Source organism: Hyla sarda, unplaced genomic scaffold, assembly GCF_029499605.1.
Source record: "Hyla sarda isolate aHylSar1 unplaced genomic scaffold, aHylSar1.hap1 scaffold_2718, whole genome shotgun sequence".
Classification (NCBI taxonomy): domain Eukaryota; kingdom Metazoa; phylum Chordata; class Amphibia; order Anura; family Hylidae; genus Hyla; species Hyla sarda.
The window spans coordinates 1,520-17,118 of record NW_026609416.1 but is presented as its reverse complement, the minus strand read 5'-3'; the positions used below and the strand labels follow the sequence as shown (position 1 = coordinate 17,118).

Here is a 15,599-nt window from a genome sequence, read left to right as displayed (position 1 = left end):
CTAAACAATTGTAACTCCTTTAATCGCTCCTCATAGCTAAGATGTTCCATGCCCCATATTAGTTTAGTCACGCATCTCTGCACCCTTTCCAGCTCCACAGTGTCCCTTTTATGGACTGGTGCCCAAAACTGAACAGCATATTCCAGGTGTGGCCGTACCAATGCTTTATAAAGGGGGAGTATTATGTCCCTGTCCCTCAAGTCCATGCCTCTTTTTATACATGACAATATCCTGCCGGCCTTGGAAGCAGCAGCCTGACATTGCATGCTATTCTGTAGTCTGTGATCTACAAGTATACCTAGATCCTTCTCTACCAGTGACTCTGCCAGTTTAATCCCCCCTAAGACATATGACGCATGCATGTTATTAGTACCCAGATGCATAACTTTACATTTATCCACATTGAACCTTTGGATGCCCAGACACTTAGTCCATCCAAGTCATCTTGTAACCTATACACATCCTCTATAGGCTGTACCGTGCTACAAAGCTTGGTTTCATCTGCAAAGATAGAAACAGAGCTGTTAATGCCATCCTCTATATCATTGATAAATTAAACAACAGCGGGCCCAGTACTGAACCTTGTGGTACACCATTAATAACCGTGGACCAATCAGAGTACGAATCATTGACCGTCTCAGGAGGAACTGTTCAGACAGGGATGAGTTTATACACCAGGCTAAATACCTAAGAAACCGTTTCATCCAACGTGGCTATCCGGACTACATCCTACGTAAGGCCTACCACTTTGCTCTGTCCCAGGACAGAACCTCCCTCCTGACACCAAAACCAAGAAGGGAGGAGGACATATACACACGAATTATAGGGACATTCGACAACATGTCCCAGGAGGTGAAAACCATAATCTGCCGACACTGGGACATCTTGAGAATGGACCCGGACCTGAGGGAAGTGGTAGGCCCGAGACCACAAATTACATACTGGAAGGGACCAAGTGTGGGCGACAAATTAGTCCACAGTCATCTTCAAAGTATAACCCCACAAACAAGCTTTCATTGCGGCCACTGTCGATCGTGTTCTCACATACTTAAAACAAAAATTTTTGAGGGCACGGTATCAGGTACCAATATCACTATTGAGCACTTTATAAACTGTAGTTCTAGAGGGGTCATTTACTTAGCCCTATGCAAATGTGGAAAGAAATACATTGGCAAGACGATACGAGAATTTCGTAGAAGAGTGCTTGAACACGTAGGAGATGTACGAAATGCTAGAAATACTCCAGTTGCAGTACATATTAACACCATGCACAACAGTGATATATCTCAAATTAAATTTATCGGAATTGATCTTGTAAAACCATGACAAAGGGACGGAGATTGGGATAGATCCATTTTACAACAAGAGTGTAGATGGATCTATAGACTGCAAACCATGGCCCCAAGGGGCCTTAACGAACAACTATCGTTTACCTGTTTTATATAAAGTTTGGAGGAGGCCCACGGGCACGACTATTCCTAGGGTGGCTGGGCTAGGTAGTCAGGGGAGATCCCAGTGGATCTACTGATCTAGGCACCACCCCTGTAGCTAGGGTGAATTAGAGCCTTAATAGGAGGTTCGTGGAATCCGGTACCGCCTTTTTAGGGCATCCATGCTTACGTTGAGGTGACACGTGGTAGGACAAAATAGGGCCAAATTAGGTATCCTTAGGGCCATGTCATGTCCCCACCCTCCCCCACCTATTTTTCCATAGGGTCATCCAGTCCCATATATTCGTTCCCTGTGGGCCCCCTCCCTTTCCTTTACACCCTAATATATTTTATATATACCTAACACTAGTGTTGCTCCTTACCTTTGCGTAGGTCTTCGTTTCCCACAAAGTTATTGACATGTAGTATTAACTGATACCTTGCAGGCTCTTTAGCACTACTAGCCTGCATCAATTTTGTAGTGTTCATTGACAAAATGGACCCTTTGTTTATAATCTGAGTGTATACTAATTGTCCCCGAGAGAGGATCTCTGACCTTTATCTCCGCCCCCCACGTCCGAGAATATCAGACATTATTTTTCATATTTATCTTTGCCATTAATGGATAAATTAATATGTATCATCTTTGCCAATAATGGATAAATTAACATGTACTGCTGCAGCATTTCTGAAGTGTCACTATGTCTTCCAGCAATAATTTCTAATTTATGTACTACATCTCTGACCATTATGCAGAGTATGGGCATTATGCACAAACGTAAATTTATTTTCAATAATAGGGATAGATCTATGCATGCTTTCTACTTACCTATATCTGGTCGGTGTGACCCTCGGAGGGCCAGGGTGGGGTGACATCCTATGTACGGACCCACTGAGAGTCAGTTTGGAACTAAGAGAGACGGTTTCAACATAACATAGATCAACTGACAGCGATGACTATGAGAGACGGCTACAATCTTGTGCAGACTGGGGAATGAGATACCCGGCACTGGGCAAAATTGTTTCATATTTAAATCTTTATTATCTAATACCTGCCCCATGTATTTAGCCTGAATCAGTGATTGTTCTTATATTTTTTTGCACATAAGCCGCTGCCGCATCCGACGTTCTAAAGATACTAAGTCCAGTTTACCCCGTTCTCGGGTTTCTAGAACTTGAGTGGAGGTCACACCCCCATGTGCGGCGTCATAGGGACGGGCCTCCGTTGACGTAAATAGGATGCACGCCGGCTTTATGGAGATGCCGGCGTGTTCACCTGATACGCAGACACTCCGGAAACAGCTCCGGCACTCGCTGCCACTGCATCGTTTCATATATACCTCTTCCTGAACGGCTGTATGTAAGTAAATTGTATAACATACTAATGCCTATTTGTTTTTCTTTTTTATTTTGCAATATGTGGCTATTTTTGTTGATATGCTCCATGTATCCTGCTTAAATAAGGTATTAAGTATGAGCATATTGTTGTTGCAGTGCCCGGTGCTCTCCCACTATACTTGATCCAGCAAAACAGTGAGTACTTGCTTGCCAATGCATGACAAACAGTTAAAGGGGTAAGTCATTCACTGGTTGCTAAGGGAGATGCCTATGATTTTTTGTCATTAGAGTTTTTTTTTTTACCTCTACTGATCTTTGGACACAGTTGATATTTGGAGAGCCGGGTGTTTACTGACGCTGGTTGTTTGATGTTGATCTTTCATGTTGATGTTACTGCTTATAATCAGCCCATCTGAAAGGGGATATACACAGTGACATCTACTAATGTGATATATGACTCCAGAACATTTATTAATTATATATCTAAATCCCCTGAAGAAGTGTGGGGGGAAACTTCATATACCATACCCCTACATGGAAACGCGTTGGGATGAGGGAATTGTTGTTTATACAAAAGTGACAATATCTTTTATGAAGGAGCATACTATCACTGAATGGTGATGGTTCATTAATTATTACTGTAATGATTATGTTTTCCACGTCATTTGCTTAAATTCTTATCAAAAGCCGCAGGTTATGTGTCAACGCACGACTTTTTAGTGACTATGTTTTCTATTGATTGTTGTTGGACCAATATTTTAACTAATAAAATTAAAAGTTGTGTTTTATAATGCACCTCAGTCCTTGGTAGGGACAACATAATTTTTTTTAAAGGGGTTATCCAGCATAAGGTGATTTTTGTACGTACCTGGCAGACAGTAATGGACATGCTTAGGAAGGATCTGCGCTTGTCTTGGGCTGAATGGCTATTCTGTGAGATTACCAGAACACTGTGGCTGGCTTTCTGTGAACTTGTATTTCCTGTTTTCAGTTTTCTTGTTTGCCTACAAATCCCATGATACCATTTTCCTCCTTCCCACACATCAGCTACCCCACCCATTGAAACATAAATGAGCTGCAGACCTGTGGTTTTCAATCAGGGTACCTCCAGCTGTTGCATTACTTTCAGACTGCTCTCTCCACCCATTGAAGCAGACTGGCTCCCTGTCATCAGCTGACTAGTGAGTCAGGTCTCGGCCGCATTGCAAGCTGGGAAAAATCCGAGACAGCAGTCATTTTGTATGCTGTTAAAAGTTAATATTTGGGTGAAAATCACATAAGAATTGTGAGAAAACCGTCACATACAGGTAAAGACACCATATTATGAACTACACTAACTTTACAGCCCCTGTAGCATGGTCAAATAAAAAAAAATCCTGGAATACCCCTTTAATGACTGCTTTTTTTATGTTATACATACTGCCTGACAAAGAGCCTGGTCCAGGCTAGAAATGCTCTCTGATGTGTTGCACTTTTATCCAAATACAAGCTGTTTCATCCATTCCTCGGCAGTTGAAGTCCTAATTTCCTCCTGTTGGAGTCCTACTGAGGTTTCTACATTTGTACCAATGTTCCTAACTGAAGAATTGGTTGGGTCACGAGACTGCTGACCATTGCAACATACCCATACACTTTCAAAGGTGTTGTGCTCTGGTAAGGGGCCAATATTTCAATCCTCTTTTGATCTGATTTGATTTGATGAGTCTCCTTCCTGATAAACCTTTAAAAAAAAAAAAGTTTTCTGCCATCCAACATGCCTTATCTGCTATGTGGTAAGCAGGAGAATGAGGATTAAGCAGTTAGTATGGATACTTGACTGGCAGGTTGTCATGTCCTACCCCTGTAGCGGGTAATGTCAGAAAGGTTTCATCGCTGGATCTGGAATTTTCAGAGCTGCTGCTGTGTGATGTTACCTCACCAGAGACAAGGACTAGACTCTCCGACTAACTGCTTTTTGGTCCCTCCCTCTGCCCTTAGCCCTTAATTGGTTGAAGGGTGGACATTTGACATTTTACCAGCTTTACACAGTGCAGAGAAGGGTATAGACAGGTAACCATGTAACCCCTTCTGCTACATTTAGGCTCAGTGCATGCAGGAAACAACTACATAACAGATGACAAAGCCTTGTTCAATTTGACAGCCTTTAACTGCATTGTTGTGATACACAACTAGGAAAAATGTATGAGATTAAACTAAGTATCTACATGTAACTGACACTTAGATGGCAATGTCATGATCACAACACTTTTAATACCTATTGCTACATTACAGGTGGGACCACTAAGCAATCCTTTTCTCTTCTAGTAATGTGATCGTTTTTCTGAGCTGGATCACTGTCTTCTGGGATTCGTAGTGCACCAACAGACTTCTGCAGGTACTAAGAGGACAGGAGGTCGCGGTGTGAGATCAGCCCACAGGTTAATGCTGTACTCAGCTTGCTATGAAATTGTGGAGTTTGTGAAATCTCTCAACAGTGTTTGCTCTTTCTCAGCCCTATCTCTTCAAAATGGAAGCTGTATGCAGTATATGGGGCTTTATCTGTTTCTAAAACACACCCCTGGGCTGTGTCCTATTGGCCTAGGAGCGTCAACATAAACCAGCAAATGATTGTGTTAACCCGGGGTCATGTGATAGCTGCAAGGTATGCTGGATATACCCTGACATGTGGGCACCAGGTTATCATGTGTGTTATTATTGCATACATAGGCTCACATGATCCAAACCTGACAATGTTCAAAAGTTTATCTCTTTTCTCTTGCATTTCTATCAGCTACAGTAGGACAAAATCAATATCACAGCCTAGATTAAATCAGAAATACTGAATTAAAAGCCAAATATTAATTTCAGGACATTTTATTGCCTTCAAAAATAAAAAGTATTATTGTATGCTTTAATACAGATCCTGAACTCTTCTAAATGATCCAACCTTTGGGCTCACAGCACCCCAATCAGAATATTTCCTGTACTCTCCAGGTCTCAGGTAATACTGGTGACCTCGAAAAGTGGGCAATTCATAGAAGATCCAGTGTCCCTCAAGCACATTGCAGGAATTGATGTCATTGTATTTAAATTCTTCATAAACTTGTGGGCAATCTTTTGTGAATTCTTCTGTGTGGCCCCTAAAGTCTTCTCTCTCATAGATTCTAATGCGGAAATTTCCACGATGCTGAAATATACAATTATAACATTATTGCAAAAATGTTTTCATAAAATTTTGTCTGAATAAATAGTCTGCAGATTTATATATTATGTTTAAAGGGGATCTATCAAATGCTATTCTTGTTCCAAACTGCTCACGCTGTTATATAATTATGGTTTCACAAGGTTGTCCCATGCTCCATGTTCTGGCACAATGAAACGGGGGCTCTACAGTAGGGGAAGGTGGCAATGATTCCCCCAGGACATTTACTGGGGTACACTTGATGTTAGAAGGAATTGGTCAGCTGCAAATCACGTTCCAAACTGCTGACACTGTTTAATAGCTGATAAGACAAGAAGACACATGGTACCTTTCATATATATGTCTGTGCACCCATGACATAGAAGAAGGCTTTTATACTCTGGTGCGTTCCCAAGACCCTGAAGTACTGAGGGCTGACACGCCTCCTCCCTTCTATCCTTGTTCCTGCTTGATTGACAGTCAGGGCTCAACTTCCAGTACCCAGCCCTGTTTCCAATGTGTGTGCATACAAATTGTGAGTAGGTGTGAGATAAGGAAACAGGACTCAGCCTCCAGATAAAAGCATTTTTCTACATTATGGAAGCACATACAGATATATGAAAGGTACCATATGTCTTCTTGTCCTAACAGGTAGCTAGCAGTGTCAACAGTTTGGAATGTGAATTGCAGCTGACAGATTCCCTTTAACACTAATAGTTCCCAGGTGAGTTTTCCAGGGGAATCTTTACCACATTTCCCTACTGTACAGCTCCCCTTTCACTGCATCATCCTACAGAGTATAGAACAGGGTCAGATTCACTTTTTCAGAAATGCGGCATGCTATAGCTATGAATTTTTTTTACCAAGTATGCAGCATTTTTCCTCCCTAAGACCTCTATATGGTGGGAAAAAAAGCAGAGCAGCATTTTTCTAGAATTTTCTTTTTTCATACACTTCCAAAGAGATGTTAAATCACATAACTTGCAATGAGAAAATACAGTTGGAAAATGGTCACACAAAAATAAATAAATAAATAAATAAAAAAAAAAATAAAAAAAATAAAAAAAAATATATATATAGATATATATATATATATTATTTTTTATTTATTTATTTATTAATTTTTTTTGTGTGACCATTTTCCAACTGTATTTTCTCATTGCAAGTTATGTGATTTAACATATATATATATATATATATATATATATATATATATATATAAATATATATATATATATATTATATATATATATATATATATATATATATATATATATATATATATATATATATAATAAAAACGGAGTTGCAGCAGAACCAGGGGTGAGAAATAGTAAGGTGGTGCAGGCGGCCAGTAGTCCCTGGTCACAGGTCCAAATCCAGACAAAAAACAGAATGGCTGCAGCACTCAAGATGTGGTGAAAAAAAACAGGTGGTAGCTATGTCAGCAGAGAGCACTGTGGTCAGACAGAAAATAAATTAAAAAAGAAAAGAACTTCCTGTGGAGCATAATGCAGCTGATAAGTACTGGAAGGGTTAAGATTTTTAAATAGAAGTAATTTACAAATATGTTTAACTTTCTGGCACCAGTTGATTTAAAAAAATATATAGTTTTTCACCAGAGTACTCCTTTAATGACAGGAGTGAGCGCACAGGTATGCACTGCATCCTTAACAGGTTAAACTAACAGTGCTATAAAATAAATAAATAATAATAATAATCTCTGATGTATTAGGACATCCCAACACAGCTCATTGCTGTGTTATATAACCATGACTAGCTCTGTATTCATGACAATAAAGTCGGATTACTGTTCTATGTTATTATAGCCAGAAACAAATCTTCTGACTAGACAACAATGTGATTTACATTTCTATATACTGCATTTTTGTTTGCCTAGATGATAACCTACCTGAGGAATGATACGACAAGAACAGATTGAGTCATTGAACCCCATCCAGTGCTTAAAATCAGGATATTCTCCTTTTCTTAAGAAGTACTGGTGCCCCTGGTTGTTGGCACGTTCATACACCATCCAGTTTCCATTTTCCACTTTGATAGAGTTGCAGCGGCTGAAATGGGAATGAAGATCTGTGTTGTCAGCGCTGCACTCATAGGAGCGACCTTGGAAGTTTTTGTCTTCATAAAAAATGATCTGTAAAAACAACACAAAAAGCGTAAAATTAGCAGTAACAGAATGTTATCTAAAATGTAATTTTTTCATTCATAATATGTTGATAATAAAACTTGTCTACGGATGAAACATATGAAACATTTATACCTTGCTAAATTCACAGGTATCTTTTGTGTTTTCAATACAGAGCAGGATGATCATAACAAATATGTGAACATTTATTTTCAATACATAAAATATTTTAGGTGTTACAGCTAACCTTTCCCATTGTGGCTGTAGTATGGACTCCCGATCTCTGAAATGAAACAGTCTAGCTCCTTTTTATTTACATCAGCTAGTGCTGCTACTGCCTAACAAAAGACATTCGAGCTCTTTTTTTCAAAAAGGGTGAGCATGGCTTTTTGTTCTCTGTATACAGTAGTGCTGTGTAATGGTCATTCATTTAATAATGCTGTGCTGCTTAGAATACTATGGTGTGCAGCAATTTATTCTTTTGTTTATATTTTCCACTGATAGGCACTTATGGGACATGTGTCTATGTCAGATATATGACATTTTTAACTCCATAAGTGCCATAAGTATACAGAAAATTTTCATTTTGCAACTTTTGGGGGGTTTGTTTTTACACAGTGCACTTTGTGGTACAACTGATTATTTTTTCTGTGAGTCACTATGATTAAAATCCTGTTTTTCTATTCATGTACTACTTAACAAATTTTTTTTTAATAAAAGACATATGTTTTTTGCATAAGTGGCTGTATTATTGCAGATTTTTTTGCATTTTTTGCAATGTTGCATATGTGTGACATTTTGATCACTTTTTATAATTTTTTTCTGGTATATGAAGTGACCAAAAATACACAATTCTGGACTTTTTACGTCTTTATGTTATTTTTTCACTTTTACGCCATTTATTGGAAAATGAAAAAAGTGAGGGATTACATTTTTTATTGGAATTCACTTTTATTAAAACTTTTTTTTACATTTTTTAAGTCCCCACAGGGCACTATGTATAGCAAACTTGTGATTGCTAATACTGTTCAGTGCTATATATTGCTGTATTCAGAAGAACGGGCGTCCCAGTGGTGTGAAGTCCCCACGATCAGACTCTTATCCCCTGTACTTTGGATAGATGATACATTATCCTAAACTGAAGTACTGCTTAGAAGTGCCCTAATTTGACCCCTATAAAAAATGTTATGTTTGTGTCTACTATGCAGCTATTTAAGGGGTTATTTTTTGTGCTGGGATCTTGGGTATTTATTGTACAACTTTTGTGTGTATGTGGCTTTTTGATCACTTTTTATTCCATTTGATGTGATAAAAAATCAGCAATTTTTGGTATTGTTTTGTGTTAACATCATTCACCATATGGGAAAAATGATGCTATTTTTTATATTACCATTTATGTTTATTTATATTTAAAAATTTACAATTTGTTTTTTAACTTTTATTAGGCAGGAGGCTTTTATATATATATATATATATATATATATATATATATATATATATATATATAATCTTTATTATTTTATTCACACTTTTTAAGTCCCCACAGGGGACTATTATAGGCAATCTTTTGATTGTATACGCTGTTCAGTGCTATGCTATAGCATACAATTGATCATTGATATTGGTGCTCTTCTAGTATCAGAATGTGTCAGAAGAGGAGCCATCATGGAGGTAGCAGGAGGCCTCTGGCCACCATGTCAACTCAAGCGACCACGTTGTCGGGGTCCAATAAGACTCCAGAAGCCACCCACACTTGTCAATTTATCTTTTAGATCATCCATGAATCAAGTATAGCTCCTGCTGCGTTAAAGGGGAAATAAATAGGGGGATTGTTCACTTGTAGATAATTATTTAATCATTTTTTCTAATTATATATTTATTTATTATTTATTTCATTTTTTCTGAAATGCGATGTGACCAAAAATCAACATGTTGGACATTTGGCATTCTTTTTTGTTTACACCATTGATGTGCAGAATCAAGAACACTATTTTTGCACAGATTTTTTTTTTTTTATTAACCCCTTCCCGCTGGGTTGAAGCAGACACTAAGCCCAGCAATTAGGGGGAATAGTAAACAGCAATCTATAATATGAAGTGGGAACAAATACGGTAACAGTCCTCAAGTGATCTAGTGAGGGGAGGAGGGGGAAGAGGAGGGGGAGAGGAGAGGGGAAATAGGGAGAGGAAGGAATCAGATGTGAATAAAAAAGAGAAATTAGACCATAGAGTAAACAATATATTAATTTAATGAAAAAATTTGATAAATACAAAAAGGGTAGATGTGGGCTGGAGGGGGTAATGCAGGGCCCTTGCGATTCCCCTCCAAAAATGAAAAATAAAATATAATATAATAAATAGGAAAAATTCAATATAAATAAAATAAAGAAATAAATAGAATGTGCAAAATATATGCAAAAATAAAACGTCAATCCTGAATCCCCATATGGTGCATATAATGTCCTATAGATCAAAGTTAATGGATATGCATAGACATTCAGGTGCAAAAACTGTCAACACAGATATACGGTGTAATACGAGGCACAGTATTATGGGGCTGCACTGATCCTGTAAAAAATACCATTTTAAAACGTATATTACATATGATAAATAAGTGCAGAAGGTATGTATCCTGTAAAAGAAAGGCACAGCAATATTGTGTATAGATATGTACAGTCCTGTAGGTAAATAAATATTCTGCAGGTTCCTGTTATGCAGTTATGTCCATAGGGTCCTGTGAAGAAATGGCAGTGGGACTATGTCCCTCTCACCCTATCCATCTGGGCAACAGCCTGCTGCAATGTCTACTTTGTTCGCACTGCTGAAGGCACTTCCAGTTGTGCGGGGCGGCTGCTTGTTGGGCAGACCGTCTCACCTAGCGAGCGCACAGGAACAGGAGCGTGTTCGCAGTGGTGAGTGGGTTTAGCATCCTCCATTGGTCTGGCTCCGATCCTGTGTGAGGCAGAGCGATGCTGAGTGCGCTCAGGAGAAAAGAAAAAAGCGCTATGTTTGAATGCTGGCCAGTGATGTCAGTCTCTGTGTTGATAGATAGTCCGTATCAGGCTCTAAAGGGCAGTTGGCGATCTATGGCAAAATCCTGAGGATTCAGGTAAAACACTAGGGCTAGACGTGTTTCAGGAGACTACTCCTTTCTTCAGTAGCTGATTCATGATAGGATTAGTGATCCCTTTATACTACGCAGTGGTCTAAGGTCTAATTAGAAAAAAGAGGAAAGTGGATTGCAGGAAAGGAGAAAAGAGAAAAGCAGGAGTGGATGGGAGGAATGGAGTTGAGAGTGAGGGACATCTGAGCACACCAGGAGGTTTTCTGCAATGTGTTATTGCCCATAAACTAGAATGGACTTGTGTATGATAACGTTACAAGTGAGAGATGGATATCAATGAGTTTATAAATATATATCTAATAAAACAGAAAAATAAATGAGCAATGGAGGATAATAATAAAGTTTAAATACAATAAACTTTAAAACAAAATAAAATCGAGCACAGAAGGAGGTTTGCTGCATTGTGTTATCTCCCATAAAATGGAATGGACTTGTGTATAAAATTTTTGTATGATAACGTTACAAGTGAGAGATGGATATCAATGAGTTTATAAATATAAATCTAATAATACAGTAAAAATAAATGAGGAATGGAGGATGATAAAGTTTAAATACAATAAAGCAAAAAAAAAATCAGCGCACAGCAGGAGGTTTGCTGCAATGTGTCAGTGCGCATAAAATAGAATGGACTTGTGTATAATTGTATGATATTTTAGTATGATAGCGTAACAAGTGAGAGATGGACATCAATGAGTTTATAAATATAAATCTAATAATACAGTAAAAATGAATTAAAATAAATGGGGAATGGAGAATAATAATAAAGTTTAAATAAAATAAAGTAAAAAATAATAATTTATAAATCTGAGCACAGCAGGAGGTTTGCTGCAATGTGTCATTGCGCATAAAATAGAACGGACTTGTGTATAATTGTATAATATTTCAGTATAATAACGTTACAAGTGAGAGATGGATATCAATGAGTTTATACATATAAATCTAATAAAACAGTAAAAATGAATAAAAAACATGTATAAATGGAGGATTATAATAAATAGAGATGAGCAAACTTTTCAAAAATTTGATTCGGCCGATTCGCCGAATTTTCCCGAAAACTTAATTTCGATCCAAATTTGTTTGCGGTGAATCGATATTAAAAAAGGCTGTTTCTAGCCTACATACAGCCTCTATAGGGATATAGAACACTTTGCTGTTTCCTAAAACGCATATGGAGTGTGCTGGGGTAGTGAAATAATACTGTTATTCAGATTAGCATGCAGATTACCGGCATCGCTCTTAGAATCACTGCTGCACAGCAGCACAATGACAGAGCCTGGTGGTGGCATCAGTGTAAGGAGACCATATAGTGACTGAATGACAGAGCGTGGAGGTGTTGGCAGCATGAGGACACCATATAGTGGCTGAATGGCACAGCGTGGAGGTGTTGGCAGTATGAGGACACCATATAGTGGCTGAATGGCACAGCGTGGAGGTGTTGGCAGCATGAGGACACCATATAGTGGCTGAATGGCACAGCGTGGAGGTGTTGGCAGCATGAGGACACCATATAGTGGCTGAATGGCACAGCGTGGAGGTGTTGGCAGCATGAGGACACCATTTAGTGGCTGAATGGCACAGCGTGGAGGTGTTGGCAGCATGAGGACACCATATAGTGGCTGAATGGCACAGCGTGGAGGTGTTGGCAGCATGAGGACACCATATAGTGGATGAATGGCACAGTGTGGAGGTGTTGGCAGCATGAGGACACCATATAGTGGCTGAATGGCACAGCGTGGAGGTGTTGGCAGCATGAGGACACCATATAGTGGCTGAATGGCACAGCGTGGAGGTGTTGGCAGCATGAGGACACCATATAGTGGCGGAATGGCGGAATGGCACTCGTGAAGGTGTTGGCAGCATGAGGACACCATATAGTGGCTGAATTACACAGCGTGGACATGTTGGCAGCAAGAGGAGACCATTTAGATGCTGAATGGCACAGCGTGGAGTTGGCTGATGCACTAGTAAACTACACACCAGGGCTTCACAATCCCCCCCCAAAAAAACAACACAATATATGAAGTTTTTGACAAAGATTTATCATAGGTAGCACCCGCTATCCAAAAATGAGACATTTCCAGACCCAGGCCCCACCTCTGCGGCATCAGGAACCCATATATTGCCTGAAGGACACAGCCTGGAGTTGGCTGATTCACCAGTACACACCCATGCTTCACAATCCCCTCCAAAAAGCAACAACATTTTAGAATTTTTTTAAAGAAATACCTTTGTGTAAGAACAAGCACATATCCAACAGTTCACAAGACTCTATAATGCAGGACGGTGGACCACCCAAAGACATTCTTCTCAAAAATAATAAACCACACAATGTTTGAATTTTTTTTACAAAAACTAATTCAATATGTGTGTAAGCGCATCTGTCTTCAAAAGATCAGATTACCAAAGGACTTTTTTCGCCCAAAATCATGAAGCAGAGTTAATCCCTGTCCGTATTATTATTATTTTTTAAATTTTCATTTAAAAATCACACACAGCAAGCGTGCGTGTTATTACCGATAAAATTATCAGTAAATTAAAATAAAAAAAAACACTACCCAAGAGTGTTTAATTACTGGTGCTGGTAACCCGCTAACTCCCGGAAAGGTAAGCTGCCGCGAAGCAGGTGGTCTCCCCCCGGGCACATTTGGCTCCAGAATTTCCACTACTGCCACACCACACTGACTGCCATCCATGCTGACTCAAGGGCAACCTGCAACTCTCTTTTCCCGATGATGAACCCCCCTTCTCCTGAGATCGAGCAACAACAGGTGTGTTATGCCCTCAGATGTCCGGGGCCGCAGGCACGCTCCACTGAACGGATTGGGGTGTGTCTATCTTTTTTGGTAGCACCCTGTGGCAGTGTGGCAAGGAAAGGGTGTATTTCCCTTTCTATCTCTGTAGAATGCTCCACCTGTGGCCTGATTAATGAGGTATCAGGAAGGGAAAGTGTGTTTAAAAGGAAAAGAAACAGAATAGTTGTGGCTCTCCCTGGGTAACAGCATGTTGCTGTAGGGGGAGACACACGGACCCTGTTGAGGAAACACACAGCGAACTGTGAGCGGTCCAAGAAGTGAAGAAGTGGTGTGAAGTGTGAGTAACAGGTTGCAGGGGCACATGTTTTATGCTGGCTGAGGGTAGCTCACCAGATAGTAGTCAGGGCATGCTGATATGTGTAGTCAGTGACCAGACGGTCTAGGACTTTGGTTTGTTCCTGAGTTATGTTTTGTTTTACCTGCAACCTGTCTAAATAAAGCTGGCAAGGTGCCAGGCTTGCATGAATAACCTTTGTCTGCGGGTTTATTGAGTGGAAACGTGTCCCGTGGCAGTGTCCAGGACGATCCCGGAGCTAATCCCCAAGGAGGAATCCTTACACACCCTCAATCCAAAAATGTTAAATTCCCAGACCCAGGCCCCACCTCTGCGGCATCAGGAACCCATAGATTGCCTGAAAGACACAGCCTGGAGTTGGCTGATGCACAAGTACATACCCGGGCTTCACAATCCACCCCAAAAAAACGCAAAATTTTATTGACATTGTCTGACAAAATACCTGTTTTTTAAAAACAAGTGCATATACTGCAGTTCAGAAGACTCTATAATGCAGGACGGTGGACCACCAATAGACATTCTTCTCAAAAATAATAAACCACACAATGTTTGAAATTTGGTTAAAAAAATTATTACATGTGTGTAAGCGCATCTGTCTCCAAAAGATCAGATCACAAAAGGATTCTAATCGCCAAAAATGATTAAGCAGAGTTTATCCCTCTCCATATATATATATACCGTATTTATCGGCGTATAACACGCACTTTTTAGGCTAAAATTTTTAGCCTAAAGTCTATGTGCGTGTTATACGCCGATACACCCCCAGGAAAGGCAGGGGGAGAGAGGCCGTCGCTGCCCGCTTCTCTCCCCCTGCCTTTCCTGGGGTCTAGAGCGCTGCTGCCGGCCCTTCTCCCCCCCCTGGTTATCGGCGCCGCTGCCCGTTCTGTCCCCCTGACTATCGGTGCCGGCGCCCCATTGCCGGCACCGATAGCCAGGGGGAGAGAAGCGGCGCCGACAGCCAGGGGGAGAGAAAGGGCAGCGGCACCCATTGCCAGCGCCGCTGCCCCGTTGCCTCCCCCCATCCCCGGTTTAAACACCGCCTCCCACGTCACTCACCGCATCACTACTTGCCTGCCTTGCGGAGCAAGCGATGCATGTCTCCTCACATTCTTGGCTGCCCATTAGCTGCTGACTGTCCTCTATTACATCGTCCTCACTAAATAGTGGAGCTGAACCCAAAGCATGAGATACTTCTCTGGGAGAGGGAACAGCATAGGACAAAGGCAATGGGATTACGGGGACTGCTCCTGGGCCATGCCAACTGAGGGTTGTGTCTGAGGAACCCACTGACTCT

The 15,599-nt window shown here is 40.2% G+C and overlaps 1 protein-coding gene across 1 annotated transcript; it reads right to left on the bottom strand.

Annotated features, from left to right (window-relative positions):
• Positions 1–5,658: 5,658 nt before the first annotated feature.
• LOC130325411 (gamma-crystallin 1-like) lies at positions 5,659–8,330 on the bottom strand. The gene is made up of 3 exons (XM_056553304.1): positions 8,322–8,330; positions 7,841–8,083; positions 5,659–5,934 (listed from the first exon to the last, which is right to left on the bottom strand). The coding sequence occupies exons 1-3, from the start codon at positions 8,328–8,330 to the stop codon at positions 5,659–5,661; spliced, it is 528 nt and encodes a 175-aa protein (XP_056409279.1).
• Between the last annotated feature and the right edge of the window lie 7,269 nt (positions 8,331–15,599).

Bases quoted from the DNA above. Each gene is read 5' to 3' on its own strand.
- LOC130325411 (XM_056553304.1), bottom strand. The intron at 5,935-7,840 runs GTAGGTTATCAT...TGTATATTTCAG, and splicing joins CTTGTCGTATCATTCCTCAG to CATCGTGGAAATTTCCGCAT.